The sequence below is a fragment of the Salvia hispanica genome, chromosome 2 (genome assembly GCF_029641045.1).
Source record: "Salvia hispanica isolate PSC_SH4W2 chromosome 2, Shi_PSC_v1, whole genome shotgun sequence".
Lineage (NCBI taxonomy): Eukaryota > Viridiplantae > Streptophyta > Magnoliopsida > Lamiales > Lamiaceae > Salvia > Salvia hispanica.
Genome location: NC_142693.1, coordinates 66,082,709 through 66,096,392, shown reverse-complemented (window position 1 = coordinate 66,096,392; position 13,684 = coordinate 66,082,709). Strand labels below are relative to the sequence as shown.

At 37.7% G+C, this 13,684-nt stretch overlaps 1 protein-coding gene across 2 annotated transcripts; it reads left to right on the top strand.

Moving 5' to 3' along the window:
- The first annotated feature begins 8,998 nt into the window (after positions 1 to 8,998).
- On the top strand, positions 8,999 to 12,929 carry LOC125222810 (monosaccharide-sensing protein 2-like). Of its 2 annotated transcripts, none has more exons than XM_089065461.1 (7): positions 8,999 to 9,522; positions 9,604 to 9,647; positions 9,820 to 9,926; positions 10,146 to 10,706; positions 10,864 to 11,810; positions 12,004 to 12,191; positions 12,302 to 12,929. In XM_089065461.1, the coding sequence occupies exons 3-7, from the start codon at positions 9,848 to 9,850 to the stop codon at positions 12,741 to 12,743; spliced, it is 2,217 nt and encodes a 738-aa protein (XP_088921587.1). In that variant the 5' UTR covers positions 8,999 to 9,522; positions 9,604 to 9,647; positions 9,820 to 9,847; the 3' UTR covers positions 12,744 to 12,929. The 2 variants fall into 2 exon arrangements, with proteins under 2 accessions (XP_088921587.1, XP_088921586.1); XM_089065460.1 differs by having other exon boundaries at positions 9,816 to 9,926.
- Positions 12,930 to 13,684: the final 755 nt, after the last annotated feature.

Genomic DNA, 13,684 nt, shown 5'->3' with positions numbered 1-13,684 from the left:
GCACTACTTTGACTTATCAAATGTTGCGGGTTTTTCGTAACCCAATTATCCTGATATATTGGGTAGTGGTGATCAATATCTAGCGGTGCTAGGATTTCTATTATATTGAATCGTGCGCGAGGAGAGTCTCGTTTGATAATGTCCACAAGAGGAGTGCGAAACAAGGTTTTATTATTCGGAACCTAGCTAGTTGGAGTTTGATTACTCTATGAATAATAAATAAGCGTTTCATGCTAAGTCCACTCTTGGAATTAATAAGAAGTTAATTAATTAAGTCAATAGTAGACATTAATTAATTAATGGACATTTTAATCTTAAGCACGAGAAATGAAAGTTAAACGGAAACCCGGATTACTTGTAATTTCGGATTTGGATGGGGAGAGTTCAATATTACTTCTGTAGTGGCTGCTCGTAATATTCCAATTATAACTTATATTAAATTGTGGGTTCAATTTAATTAGTAAGGAGTAAATTGGATGAGCCCATATCCAAAACATTCCATAGATCCCTGTATGGGCCCAAAAGGAACTTAATATAAATAGGAGAATAAAGGAGACAGAAATAACACAATTTTCATTATTGAAATTTTCGAAATTTTCAGCCCTAAGCTGAAGAGAATTTCGAATTCTTCTCCTATTCCAAAAAGGATTTCTTCTGTCTTCTTTATTTAAGTCCTAGTATTCTAGTAAGATCAGCCCACACTGATATTGGATACAGTTCGGGAACCAGAGAGAAGATTTGTGGTCTAGTACTCAAAGCATCACGTGGAGAAGAAGCTAGCCATCTTCAATTCTTAGGAGAATTAATTAGGTATTTATCTGCTCCGTAGATAAGCATGTTTTAGGTTTCAATATTCTTAAAGCATGATTAATTCAAGTTATGAGCATGATACATGTGATAATTACGCGAATAGGTTTTGTCTAAATAATCTGCTAAATAGATCTGATTATTATGTAATTGATTTACGTACCACCACGTGTCCGTGTCGTAGGATTTTTTGGGAGCCATGTTCCGACTCTTGCACTTGAAGGCACGAAGAACACGAGCCCGAAGGCCCGAGAGAGACACCAAGGGCCCGTAGACCCAAGGGATATGACGCGAGCCCGAAGGCCCACGAGAGACACCGAGGGCCCGAAGGCCCAAGGGATTGGACGCTGAAGGGAACGAGGCCCGATGGGAAGCACATGCGCGAAGCATGATTCTGGGCCTAGGCCCGTTGTACATTGGGCCCGAAGGCCCGATGGAAGACACCGAGGGCCCGAGGACCCAAGAGATGGACGGGCCCGGAGGCCCGAGGGACGCGAGCACGGAGGCCCACGAGAGACGCCGAGGGCCCGGAGGCCCAAGGGATCGCCGGGCCCAAAGGCCCGAGAGACACGAGCCCGAAGGCCCACGAGAGACGCGCGCCCAAGGGCACACGATAGACGCCCATGCGCACGAGCACACATGAGCAAACCTCATGGGAATTAAAAATCCCCACAAGTTGGCTCCAGTGAGCAGAGCTCAGTTTCAAGTAAGGTTGTTAAAGAAATTGTCCAAGATGAATCCCATTTGACAAGGCTAAATGAGCTTGACTCCATAGCACAACAAATCAAGGCCCTTGAATCCATGATGGGAGATGAGAAAGCACTCAAATTGGATGACGACACAGAATCACAAGCACTAGATGCAGATGAAGAATAAAGTAACTAGAGAGTTTCTCTTAATGCTTGAAGGCAATGAAGATGAAGACTATGAATCCAAATACGAAGATGCTCGAACGCAGGCTTTGAAGCCCCACTCCTACGAGGAGGAAGAAGAGGGAGCCGAGGCAGAGGTTTTCTTGCCGGAATTTAGGCAAGGGATTAGGCTGCGTGGTGCAGACGAGGAACGGGGGCTATCTAGCCGCTGCGAATCCATTCAACGTGGCTGTTGGGAGGAAGGAGACTCCGAAGCTAGCAATGCACATGTCCAAACCAATAGTGATTCAGTCAGACAAGGCAGGATTTGAGGTATTTCATAAAATGGCTGCATTAGGCCTTGAGGAGTTGTCAAGCAGGATGTTATCAACAATGGTTGATGGATGAGCTGTGTGGGAAGACGGCCGAGCAGGTGGCATTTGAGGGGATCGCGAGTGCGATCATACAGGGCGGAGCAGGAGGGCGCACCTGAAGAAAAACAGTAAAGACCATATTTTTAGAAGAAAGCATTATAGTTGTATTTCCGGAAATAGATGTGTTCGAAAACCAAGTGAACTCTTTACATAGCATCTCTATTTATACTAATCTTGATTTAACCTAAAGGAATATACAAACAAAACTCTGCCAAGCAGGCTATAAAATCACAACAATAACATTCATCAAAGGACATCTCTCTTTTCTCCTGTGAGCACGTCTTTCCAGCTACGGGCATGTACTTGGTCCTCACCCTGAGTTGGCACCTTATCCATATTGAGCATCTTGATGCCTTTGCTCTCACAATCAATTATTTCTTTCTCATCTTCAATCATCATGCCATGCTCGTCAACAGATGATCTCGAGCTAGGCATATTCTCAACAGCACCATCGCGGCCGTGAAGTCCATGGCCGCGATGGCGAGCAGTGGGAGGAGGGAGAGGGTGTCAAGTGGCATTTGGAATGTGAGTGAGGAGGGAGTCACAGTTGATTACATTCTCGGTGTGACATCCGTAACCCAAATCATACATCATATTGCATAATTACATATTTTATTATAACTACGTGATATATTACCATTAGAATTATAGAGATATGAGTGAGTTGCAGTATTTTGTATTTAGTAAATTATGAGATGTTAAGTTAATTATATCCTTGTGTATCTAGAAATATACCTATGATGAACAATTGTATATCACAGAATTATATGTAATTGAGTTATTAAAGTAATTGAATTATATGTTAGGTGTTTACGTATATGTACGAGTACTTTTCCAATTACTAAGCCATACACATTTTATATTTAAACCACATACATATGGCTAATTGTGTAATAACGTGTGCATCTATTTATATATATGTGTGTACGTACTATTTGTCTAACTAAATTTCTTTATATACTTGCTCTAGTAATATCTATTTACTATGACTTTGTTTATACACGTATTTGTAATATTCCATTTTACCTTCAACTTCAAAAGTATGAATTTAATTAACGAAAGGTAAGCGTATGGCGTGTACAATTTTATCAAACCACACGTATATGATATTGTTTAGAAAGTAGATAAGTGTGACTTTTTAAATTAGCTTTATTTATATTTGTTTATGTATTCTAAAGACCAATTTTTGAGGGCACGTGCAGTTCTATGGATAAATGCATGCCTTACATCCAGATGGAGTTCTTGAACTACATACAAATGGATTAATTAACCGACGTTAGTATGCTCAAATATATATACACATATAAGAGTGTAGTGAGAGAGAAAAGGGTGGAAATTAGAGAGAGAGAAAAAAGAGACGAATGTGAGAGCAGAAAACAAATGGTTAGAGAAGAGTAGATGATTGATGAGATAAACAATCGTGGGTGGTAAATCAGGAGATGGAATTAGGAGTTTGACTTGATTATCTATCTTATTCAGGTGTGTATAAATTACACTTTTAATTTTACATATTTTATGTGATTGATTGTTATGTGTTAAATTGAAGTGAATATTTGAATTATATGATATGAGACTAAATGGTTATGTGTTATTTGATATTGATGGTGAAATGTGATGTGGATATATGATTTGTGCAATGGATATGTTTATCTATAGTATTGGAATTAATTGATGGAATATATGGTTATGTAATTGGTGCAATGGATATGTTTGATGTATCATATTGGAATCATTTGAATCATGGGATTAAAGAGGATATGTGACAGTCTTGCTCTGAATCTGATATACAATGACAAAAGACCTACGGGTCATATTCAATGATAATAGACCTACGGGTCAATACAAAGAGCAAAGAGGGACCTTCGTAGAAAGGTCAAATCAAAGAGGGGCCTTCGTGGAAAGGTCAATATGCAAAGAGGGGCCTTCGTGGAAAGGTCAAAAAGCAAAGAGGGGCCTTCGTGGAAAGGTCAAATAATGAAAAGGGACCTACGGGTCGTATACAATGGAAATCCCGGGTAGATATCAGGCTTGATGTGTCACAGAATAATAAAAAGAATGGAGAGGCATATGCATATGAATGTTAAATTGTTTATGATATTTATTACTTCCGGTGATATATTTTGATGAAAGAATGAGTTTGATATATGTGTGTGAAATTAAAGGTAAGGTTTATATGCACTGAGTTGTGGCTCATATAAACCACTAATATTTTTCAGGAATAAGATATCAATGATTCGTGGGTTGACGTGAGTTACAATTATCATAAGGGTCGGCAGCTGACGCATTTTGGCAACTTCTCTCCCTCATCATTTATGCATGTAGATAAATGTATAGTATATAGAGTGGTGAGAGGGTCTCACTACGGATTAGAACGTTTTGAAATATGTACTTGATAAATGTTGATTTTTGAAATGATATAATATATGTGTTTTATTTACTTGACGTGGGGATTATTTATTATAAATTTTTGAATTTATTTATAGTAAGTGCATATGTCATAAGGGTTGAGGTGTGACACTCGGCTTCTCTCTGCAGAAGATAGAGGACATGGCTGTGGAGGCGCTGAGGATCCAAGCAGACATTCAGAAAGAAGAGGCGCCTTTTGAAGTCTCACCACTTGATCTTGATGGTGTTCTTGATTCGGCCGTGACGATTGAGGAGTGGGTGGGAGGGGGTATGGACTCGGAGGGTGTAATGGTGGCAGTCCTGGTCCAGCTCCGCGACCCCATCAGGCAGTATGAAGGGGTCGGAGGGGCAATGGTGGTGTTGGTGCATGCTGGGGCGTGCACCAACAAGGGTGAGGAGGTATAAGGTGTGGAGTTTGCAAGTAGGGGGGATGAAGGTGAGGAGTGGAGGGGCGAGGATCGGATGGGACACGGAGAAGCAGAGGCTAACGACGTTGCAGTGGCTCGTGGCGTATGGGATAGGGAAGAAGGGGAAGCGCGGGGTTGAAAAGGGGCCGGACGTGCTCTGGAGCGTCTCGGCGCGGGTTATGGCTGATATGTGGCTTAAATCTATTAGAAATCCTGATGTCAAGTTCAACACAAACACAAAGTAAGGGATATGTGAGTGTGAGTTTGTTGGATTTTGTTTCGTATTGTTAGGTTGGGGTCTGGGGAAGGGTTAGGCGGCGTTTGTCATACTTTTCAATTCATATATTTGCTCCTATACTCTTTTTTGGACATTTGAGTAATAGTGTATAACATAAGAAGTTATATTACCAATTTCATAAAATTTGTTATGAGCTGAAAATTTGATTCAAATAATATTGCTCAACTATGAGGTTCAAATTCATAATTAGGCCCATGGGCTGGCATATTGAAAGGGGTCCATTAGTCACATCTCTCTCAATTATTGATTGAATATTCCATTAGAATACCGTCTTTAAAAATTTGACACACTTCGCTTTTACTATTTTTGGTAGTGGACCCATATTCCACTAATTTATTCATACTCACATTTTATTATAAAACTAATACTTTAAAAGTAGAACCAACATCCCACCAACTTTTTCAACTCACTTTCCATTACATTTCTTAAAACTTGTGCCGGGTCAAAGTGTGTCAAAATTTGGGGAACGGAGATAATAGTATTTTTGAATCAATGAAATATCCTTTTGAGGATACATTGTTATATTGAATGAACGAATCGAATTTTAGACACTACGTCTACTAGCAATTAACTCATTTATAATACTAGTATACACTAGACTCGTACTTTAAAAAAACTCTCGCTATGTTTTATTTAAATTTCTTGCTAGAAAAATATGACAAGAATGACAAAATAAATCAATATAATTATAGTATTTTTTTTGCTTGTAGATCGGACTCTTGGATACTGTAATTCAATGACACGATTGGAGTCTTGTTATCCTAATTTGGAAATTAGGCCAAAGAATGTATTTTGTCTTGTAATAAAAAATGTATAAAAAGACATTACATGTGGGGACCTTAACTATGTTTGTATCAAATTTAATTATACAAATGTTATGCGATAATAGTATTAATTCGGTTTAGAGCTAACTTCTATAATTCGAATTTAAAAAAATACAGTATATCACATATTCAAATTTTTAGAGTGCTATCATTGGAAATTTCAAGTCAATAGTAAATATTAGCAAACAACACTCATACAATACTTTACTATAACATTTTTGGCTAATACAGCAATGTGGCATTTTAATAATGAAAAAATAAATAGTGGAGTACTGGATTAGTTATTAGATTAATTGACTGTAATATGTAATGTTCGCGAAGCTGTCAAATCAATTAATTGTTCATGACTAGAAAACAAACTGGAAGATTTATCTATATAATGTTAAATTTCAAATCATTTCCACTTAAAAAACACAAACCTTAGTACATTAATACCATGTGATAATGACTGGCCTTTTTAATGCACACCATATACTTTTCTATTTTTTTAATTAATTTTTTATTTTGTGCATCACTTTATGTATTCTCCCATAGTAAAATATAAGTCGCGTACAACTTCAATAATTTGTAGATTCGACTTCAGAAAAAGTTTGAATTGTTCGATAAAATTATAAGTATGTAGCAATGAAGCATATTCTGTATGTAGTGCGCATCACTCCATTTTTAAATGCAACTTTAAAATAAATTAAATTTGTTGTAAGATCTCGATTATAAGTAGCAATGAAGCATATTCTGTATGTAGTGCGCATCCCTCCATTTATAAATGCAACTTTAAAATTTAATAATTAATATTGATTCTCTCATCTTTTTGTTTTTAGTGGCAAATTAAAATTAGTCAGTAATTTCTTAAAGTTACTTGCCGTACCTCAACCTTATAATAAAATAGATAATAGGAGTAGTATTGTATACACATGAATCAGATCTAAATATTTGTACAAGATTACTCAAGGCTAATTTGGTTCCACCCAATTGTGAATTTTCTTCATACAAGTAAAAGGCTTGCAATTTCATTTCAGGTTATTTTTACAATATGGAAAACAATAATAATGTACTGTACTCCGTAAGAAATAAATTATAAAAAGTTGTTAAGTGGCTCATTGTCTTTGACGTTTACATTAAATATCATTAAATAAGGAAAACTCCAATAATAAAAAAACAGAGCCCTTCCATGCAAAACAAACATCCGATACAAAAATTATTAAAATATATACATATTCATACATTAAAAACTAAATGCAATCCAAAGCAACCATATAAAAACATTAAACGGCGACAAACAAGTCAAAGCGGCCAAATATATTAGTACTAGTATATATATGCTGTAAAGTGATAAAAATAATAAAAGAAAACTAGCGAGCTAAATGATGATATTTGCGATTGTATATTTTCTTTATGATTATTAGACTCTGATAATATCTTTTAATTAAAATCTCTATTCATATAAGCAGGATTCAAACTAGTGACTCTGTGACTGTATGATAATTGGTATGATTAAAATCCACCACCTAATTGAATAATAATTCAGATAGACATGATGACTGAGCTACTGATTTTTAATCGATTTTGCATTATGATGTTTTGTAGAAGTTTACTTTTTTCCTTGACTCCCTTCGTCCCAAGCAAAGGAATTAAGATCGACTATTTTTATGTAATTTTATTTTATGTAGTAAAGAGAGAGTAAAATAAAATAGGAGAATCATAGTGATAAAAGTATTTTAATTATTAGTATTTCCTCCGTCCTAGAGAAGTTGGCACACTTTCTTTTTTAGTTTGTCCCATAAAAGATGTCATATTTCTCTTTTTGGAAAAAGTTTTCTCTCACATGAATATAAAAATTATATTTTCTCTCTCCATTTAACACACAAAACAAAACCTCCTAAAATCCCGTACCATTTTCAAAATATGCCAACTTCTTTAGGATGAAGGGAGTAATATATAATTTTAATTGGAACAAAACTAAAAAGAAAAATGAATTATCTCAAGGGAACGAAAAGAGTATAAAAAATAATTTGTCCGTTATAATAGTTCTTTTATTCATGTATGTTCGATTGATGTGATATAGAAATAATTTGTCCGTTATAATTCTATAATTGCATTTTATATATCAGCCCATGATGCATTTGTCTCGGTGAGTACGGAAGTCAGATTATATCATATTCGATCTACATATTTTAAGTATTATCCTCAAGCTTTAATTTTGCATTTTCAGTATGTAAAATAATACTATTCCCTCCGTTTCAGCAGTCTTCATTTACTTTTAAACACTCATTTTATAAAAATATAATAAATAATTAAAGTGGAGAAATAATATATTAAGAGAGACAATAATGTAGAGAACTCTCTTCTTATTTTACCATTTCTTCATTTTAACTATTTATATATTTTTGCAAAACGAGTACTAAAAAATAACTGAGACTACTAAAGTGGAATAGAGGAAGTACTATTTTAGTTCCTCGTTTTGGCTCGAGCGAAATACCACTAAGTTAAGTTATAGTAGTAGTAATCATCTATGTATAATCACCATTAGTAAAAGCAAACCATTAGTAGATCACATCAAATATACATATTCCCACAATTAATAAAAAAAAAATCTTACTTATATTCTTTAGCGATGGTAGTGATAAAATGCAAACTTATATATTGTACAAACTCTAAACTATGATCTAGACTATTAATACAATATCAACATAACATCAACCGTTAATATTTTCTTCTGTTGCTATTATTTTATCATCTGTTGATGGAATATGTACGATATTTAGAATTTGCAATCCATTTATTCATAGTGACACATATGTAATTTGGAAAAATGATGAAGAAAAGAATAAGGTATAAGATCTAACAATGCAAAGAAAGCTTTTGGTCATCAATCATAATAAAGCTGGTCTAGGTGTACAACTACTACTCGTGATTACTACCTAAGAATTTAAAAGAAATTGGAAATTGATGGGTCCAACATAATTGAAGAGGACAAGAACTCACAGTATCTAATGTTTTCGGTTTTTACGGACATTATAATTCTTGCTCGAGTTTGGGGCCTCAGCTTAGTTGTTTTTCCCTGTCCTCTTCTTCTTCGTCTATTCAATTCTCTCTAGCTTCTGTCCAAAAAAGTTTCACTTTTCATTTCACCCTTTTCGTTATTTGTCAATATCTCCAATTTTCTTGAAAAGGATTCAACTTTTATTTGACAAGATTCCGATTCCATATCGAATTTGAGCTTCTAGGCTTTCTTGTATTTGTTTTTGAGGTTTTGGGTTCGATAGTTTTGAGGAATCCATTCATAAAGGAGCTGTCTTTAATCGAATTAAGCCAACTTTGTATGGTTTCTTGATTCTCTTTTATCTCAAAAGGGACTTTTTTTAAGACATTTAGTTTAAATTCTGCCCACGAATTTCATCCCATTTGTTTTGCTGATAATTTATGTCAAACTCTTCACACAAGGAAAGTTTTCTTACCACATAGCTGTACTCTTTTGCTTCTCTCTAAAAGATAAAGGTAGTAAGTCAATATATATATCTCACTCTTTGCTAGTAGGCCTTTAGTTGAGCAGCTACTTTACTTTCTTTCTACTCCCAGATTGCTCTGCTAACTGCAGTTTTGCCCCTTTTAGCTTCTCAAAGGTATTACCATCTCTCTCTTAGATTTTTACCTGTCTCTATATCTCACTATGACATATGCTTGATGTTGATGGCTATTCTCCCCTTTGTGTGACTTGGATGGATCAGAATTTTGAGCCTATGTTTCTTGAATTGCTAATGTTTTACTATTGAGGTCTTAATTTGTTTTAGCCAGAGGATCGAAGTTTGTTGATTTCAAGAAGATGAACGGAGCTGCATTGGTAGCAATTGCTGCCACAATTGGCAACTTCTTGCAGGGATGGGATAATGCAACCATTGCAGGTTATTTCTCATCTTTGATTATGCTTTACTTTATATGCAAATATTTGATGATTGAAAGATTTCCATAGTTTTGAATGAAGTTACAAGTATAATGTTTAAGTGTTGTAGAGAGTGATATTCTATTGTTTTGCATCTAATCTTGACAGAAATCATGCTTGTATTGCATTATGTTCCAGTTTTTTCGTTTCTATGCTTATCCCTGAATCCTTGTCTAATTAGGTGCGGTCGTTTACATTAAAAAAGAGCTTGAGTTGTCCGCTGCCATAGAAGGGCTTATTGTGGCAATGTCGCTCATTGGTGCCACGCTTATCACCACTTGCTCGGGGACGATTTCGGACTGGGTTGGTCGACGCCCTATGCTTATTTGTTCGTCCATGTTCTATTTCCTAAGCGGGATTATAATGCTGTGGTCACCTAACGTCTATGTCCTGCTCCTAGCAAGGCTGTTGAATGGATTTGGTATTGGGCTTGCCGTTACTCTCGTCCCCCTTTATATATCCGAGACTGCACCCTCGGAGATACGAGGCCTGTTGAATACGCTCCCCCAGTTCACTGGCTCCGGTGGGATGTTTTTGGCTTATTGTATGATTTTTGGGATGTCGTTGCTGGCCTCGCCCAGCTGGCGACTGATGCTGGGAGTTCTTTCTATCCCGGCTCTTCTATATTTTGTCTTGACAGTCTTCTTTTTGCCTGAATCTCCTCGGTGGCTCGTGAGTAAAGGGAAGATGCTCGAGGCAAAACGAGTGTTGCAGAGACTACGTGGCAGGGAGGACGTTTCTGGTACGTTTGCTATCAGCAACTTTAATCGTCACTTCGTGTATGAAATGACATGTCTTATCGATTAGAGGCCTGATTGCTACTTAAACACTACAACCTACTTTAGCATCGTTTTTGAATGAGGTGTAAATTAGACTCATCATGCTCCATTCATCCTCAGGTGAAATGGCTTTATTGGTCGAGGGCCTCGCTGTCGGTGGTGAGACGTCGATAGAAGAGTACATCATCGGTCCAGCAGACGAAATAGACGAGGACCAGGAACCAACTGCAGATAGAGACACCATCAAACTGTACGGACCCGGGGAGGGACTCTCATGGATTGCGAAGCCCGTCACCGGGCAGAGTCGCCTCAGCATGGCTTCTCGCCAAGGAAGCATGGTAACTACGAACGTGCCTCTCATGGACCCACTGGTGACGCTCTTCGGCAGCGTCCACGAGAAGCTTCCGGAGATGGGGAGCATGCGAAGCATGCTGTTCCCCAACTTCGGCAGCATGTTCAGCACTGCCGAGCCTAACATGAAGAATGAAGAGTGGGACGAAGAAAGCTTGCAGAGAGAAGATGAGGGCTATGCATCGGATCATGGTGACGTAGAGTCTGACGATAACTTGCATAGTCCGTTGATTTCACGTCAAACGACAAGCATGGAGAAGGACGGCATGGTGCCCCAATCCCACGGCACCGTCTTGACTATGCGACGACACAGTAGTCTAATGCAAGGGAATGCCGGAGACGCGAGTAGCATGGGCATCGGCGGTGGCTGGCAGTTGGCGTGGAAATGGTCCGAACGAGAAGGGGAAGATGGCAAGAAAGAGGGAGGTTTTAAGAGGATATATTTGCACGAGGAGGGCGGTGTCCCCGGCTCCAGACGAGGCTCCCTTGTTTCACTCCCCGGAGACCACGCTGCTGATGGAGACTATATCCACGCAGCGGCTTTAGTGAGCCAACCAGCCCTTTTCTCAAAAGATCTTATGCATCAGCGTCCAGCCGGACCTGCAATGGCACATCCTTCACAATCTGCTGGAAAAGCCTCTATTTTGGAGGCTCTTCTCGAACCAGGGGTGAAACGAGCATTGGTTGTTGGGATTGGGATCCAAATACTGCAGCAGGTACGGCTACTTTGAGTGATTAGATTAGATTTACGTATACAATACATTGGATCAAGTATCTGAAGGATTGTTGGGGAAGTTCGAGCCGGATATCCGTGCAAGAAGATCGTTATAAACTGCCTTTTTGTCAGATAAGCGCCTTCTCCTGTTGATGGTTCGTGTTTACTAGCTGATGAATCCTTATTCAATGCAGTTTTCTGGTATCAACGGTGTTCTCTACTACACACCTCAAATCCTTCAGCAGGCGGGAGTAGACGTGCTTCTCTCCAACCTCGGAATTGGCTCCGACTCTGCATCTTTCCTCATCAGTGCAATCACAAATCTCTTGATGCTTCCGAGCATCGCCATCGCTATGAGGTTCATGGACGTGGCTGGTCGAAGGTACAGCTCGAATTCACCCCTCTCCGCATCTAGTCTACTTGCTTAGCTTGTTTCCGGATCTCATTTCGTGTTAAACCGCATAACTGTCTACCGTTGCTATCTATCTTTAGGTCACTGCTGCTGACAACAATACCAGTTCTAGTAATATCCCTCATAGCCCTCGTCATCGGGAACGTTTTCGATTTCGGAGAGGTCATCCATGCTGTCGTCTCCACCGTCTGTGTCGTGATCTACTTCTGCACGTTTGTGATGGGGTACGGACCGATCCCAAACATTCTATGCTCGGAGATCTTCCCCACCAGGGTCCGCGGCATCTGCATTGCCATCTGTGCATTGGTCTTCTGGATATGCGACGTCATCGTCACCTACACGCTCCCGGTTATGTTGACTTCAATCGGCTTAGCTGGCGTATTTGGGATTTACGCCGTCGTCTGTGTCGTCTCGTGGATATTCATATTCTTGAGGGTTCCCGAGACCAAGGGCATGCCGTTGGAGGTCATCACGGAGTTCTTTGCCGTCGGGGCGAAGCAAGGGGCGGCGAAGAACGAGTAGACGACCAGAAGGAACCCGATCAATTGGCCGCAGCCCGTTGGCCTTGCTGACGTGGATGGTGGACTGGTGCCATCCCAAGCAGTTTTGTGCAGTGTAGCATTGCACTTTGTATCATACAGTTGTTTTAAGCATCATTGTTGTGACATGAGAGGTTTATGGTTTGAATCATGAAACTTTTGGGCACAATTCAGTTTCCTTTAGCTGCTATATATTTTAATACTGGTATAGATTTAGATGGATCGATTTAATAGTCCAATTAAATTGGTAGTAGTATCCATCTTTTGAATTATTTTTGCTTTGGGCTAGATTGGGCTAAATTTCCCAAACTGAGTTCTTCATTATATACTACTAGTGTTAACCCACGTGCGATGCACAACAAAATATTTTTTTTATCACATATTTTTAAATTGTTAATTAATTAATTAAAATATGAAAATATAACTATATAAAATTTAAAAATAGAAAAATATACATATAATAAAAATTCAATAAATATATGCTCCTCGATGCATTTTACACTTAAAATCATAAAATTAAACATATTTGAAATGGAATCAAGGCAGACACAATTATTTGGACAACGATGAAGAGACTATATCAAGTGTTAGACACATTTAAAAAATATGTTTAAAACAATCCTTCATATTTCTCAACTAAAATAATGTATATCACACTTTTAACAAAATAATAAATCGATAACTCATAATATTCAAAATGTCAAAACTATGACCATAAAAAAATTCAAATGATAAACTATACAAAAAATATTACATTAATTGGTTGAATTAACACTATTATATTAATGAATAATGATAGCCCTTTTGAATGTTGGAAAGTTTATCTTTATTTATTGTACTTTTAAACGTGGCTTGTTGGAATATGAAAAATCTATATTATTTTTTATGCTATTTTACAATTCTCAATACTGCAAATTTTCTTTT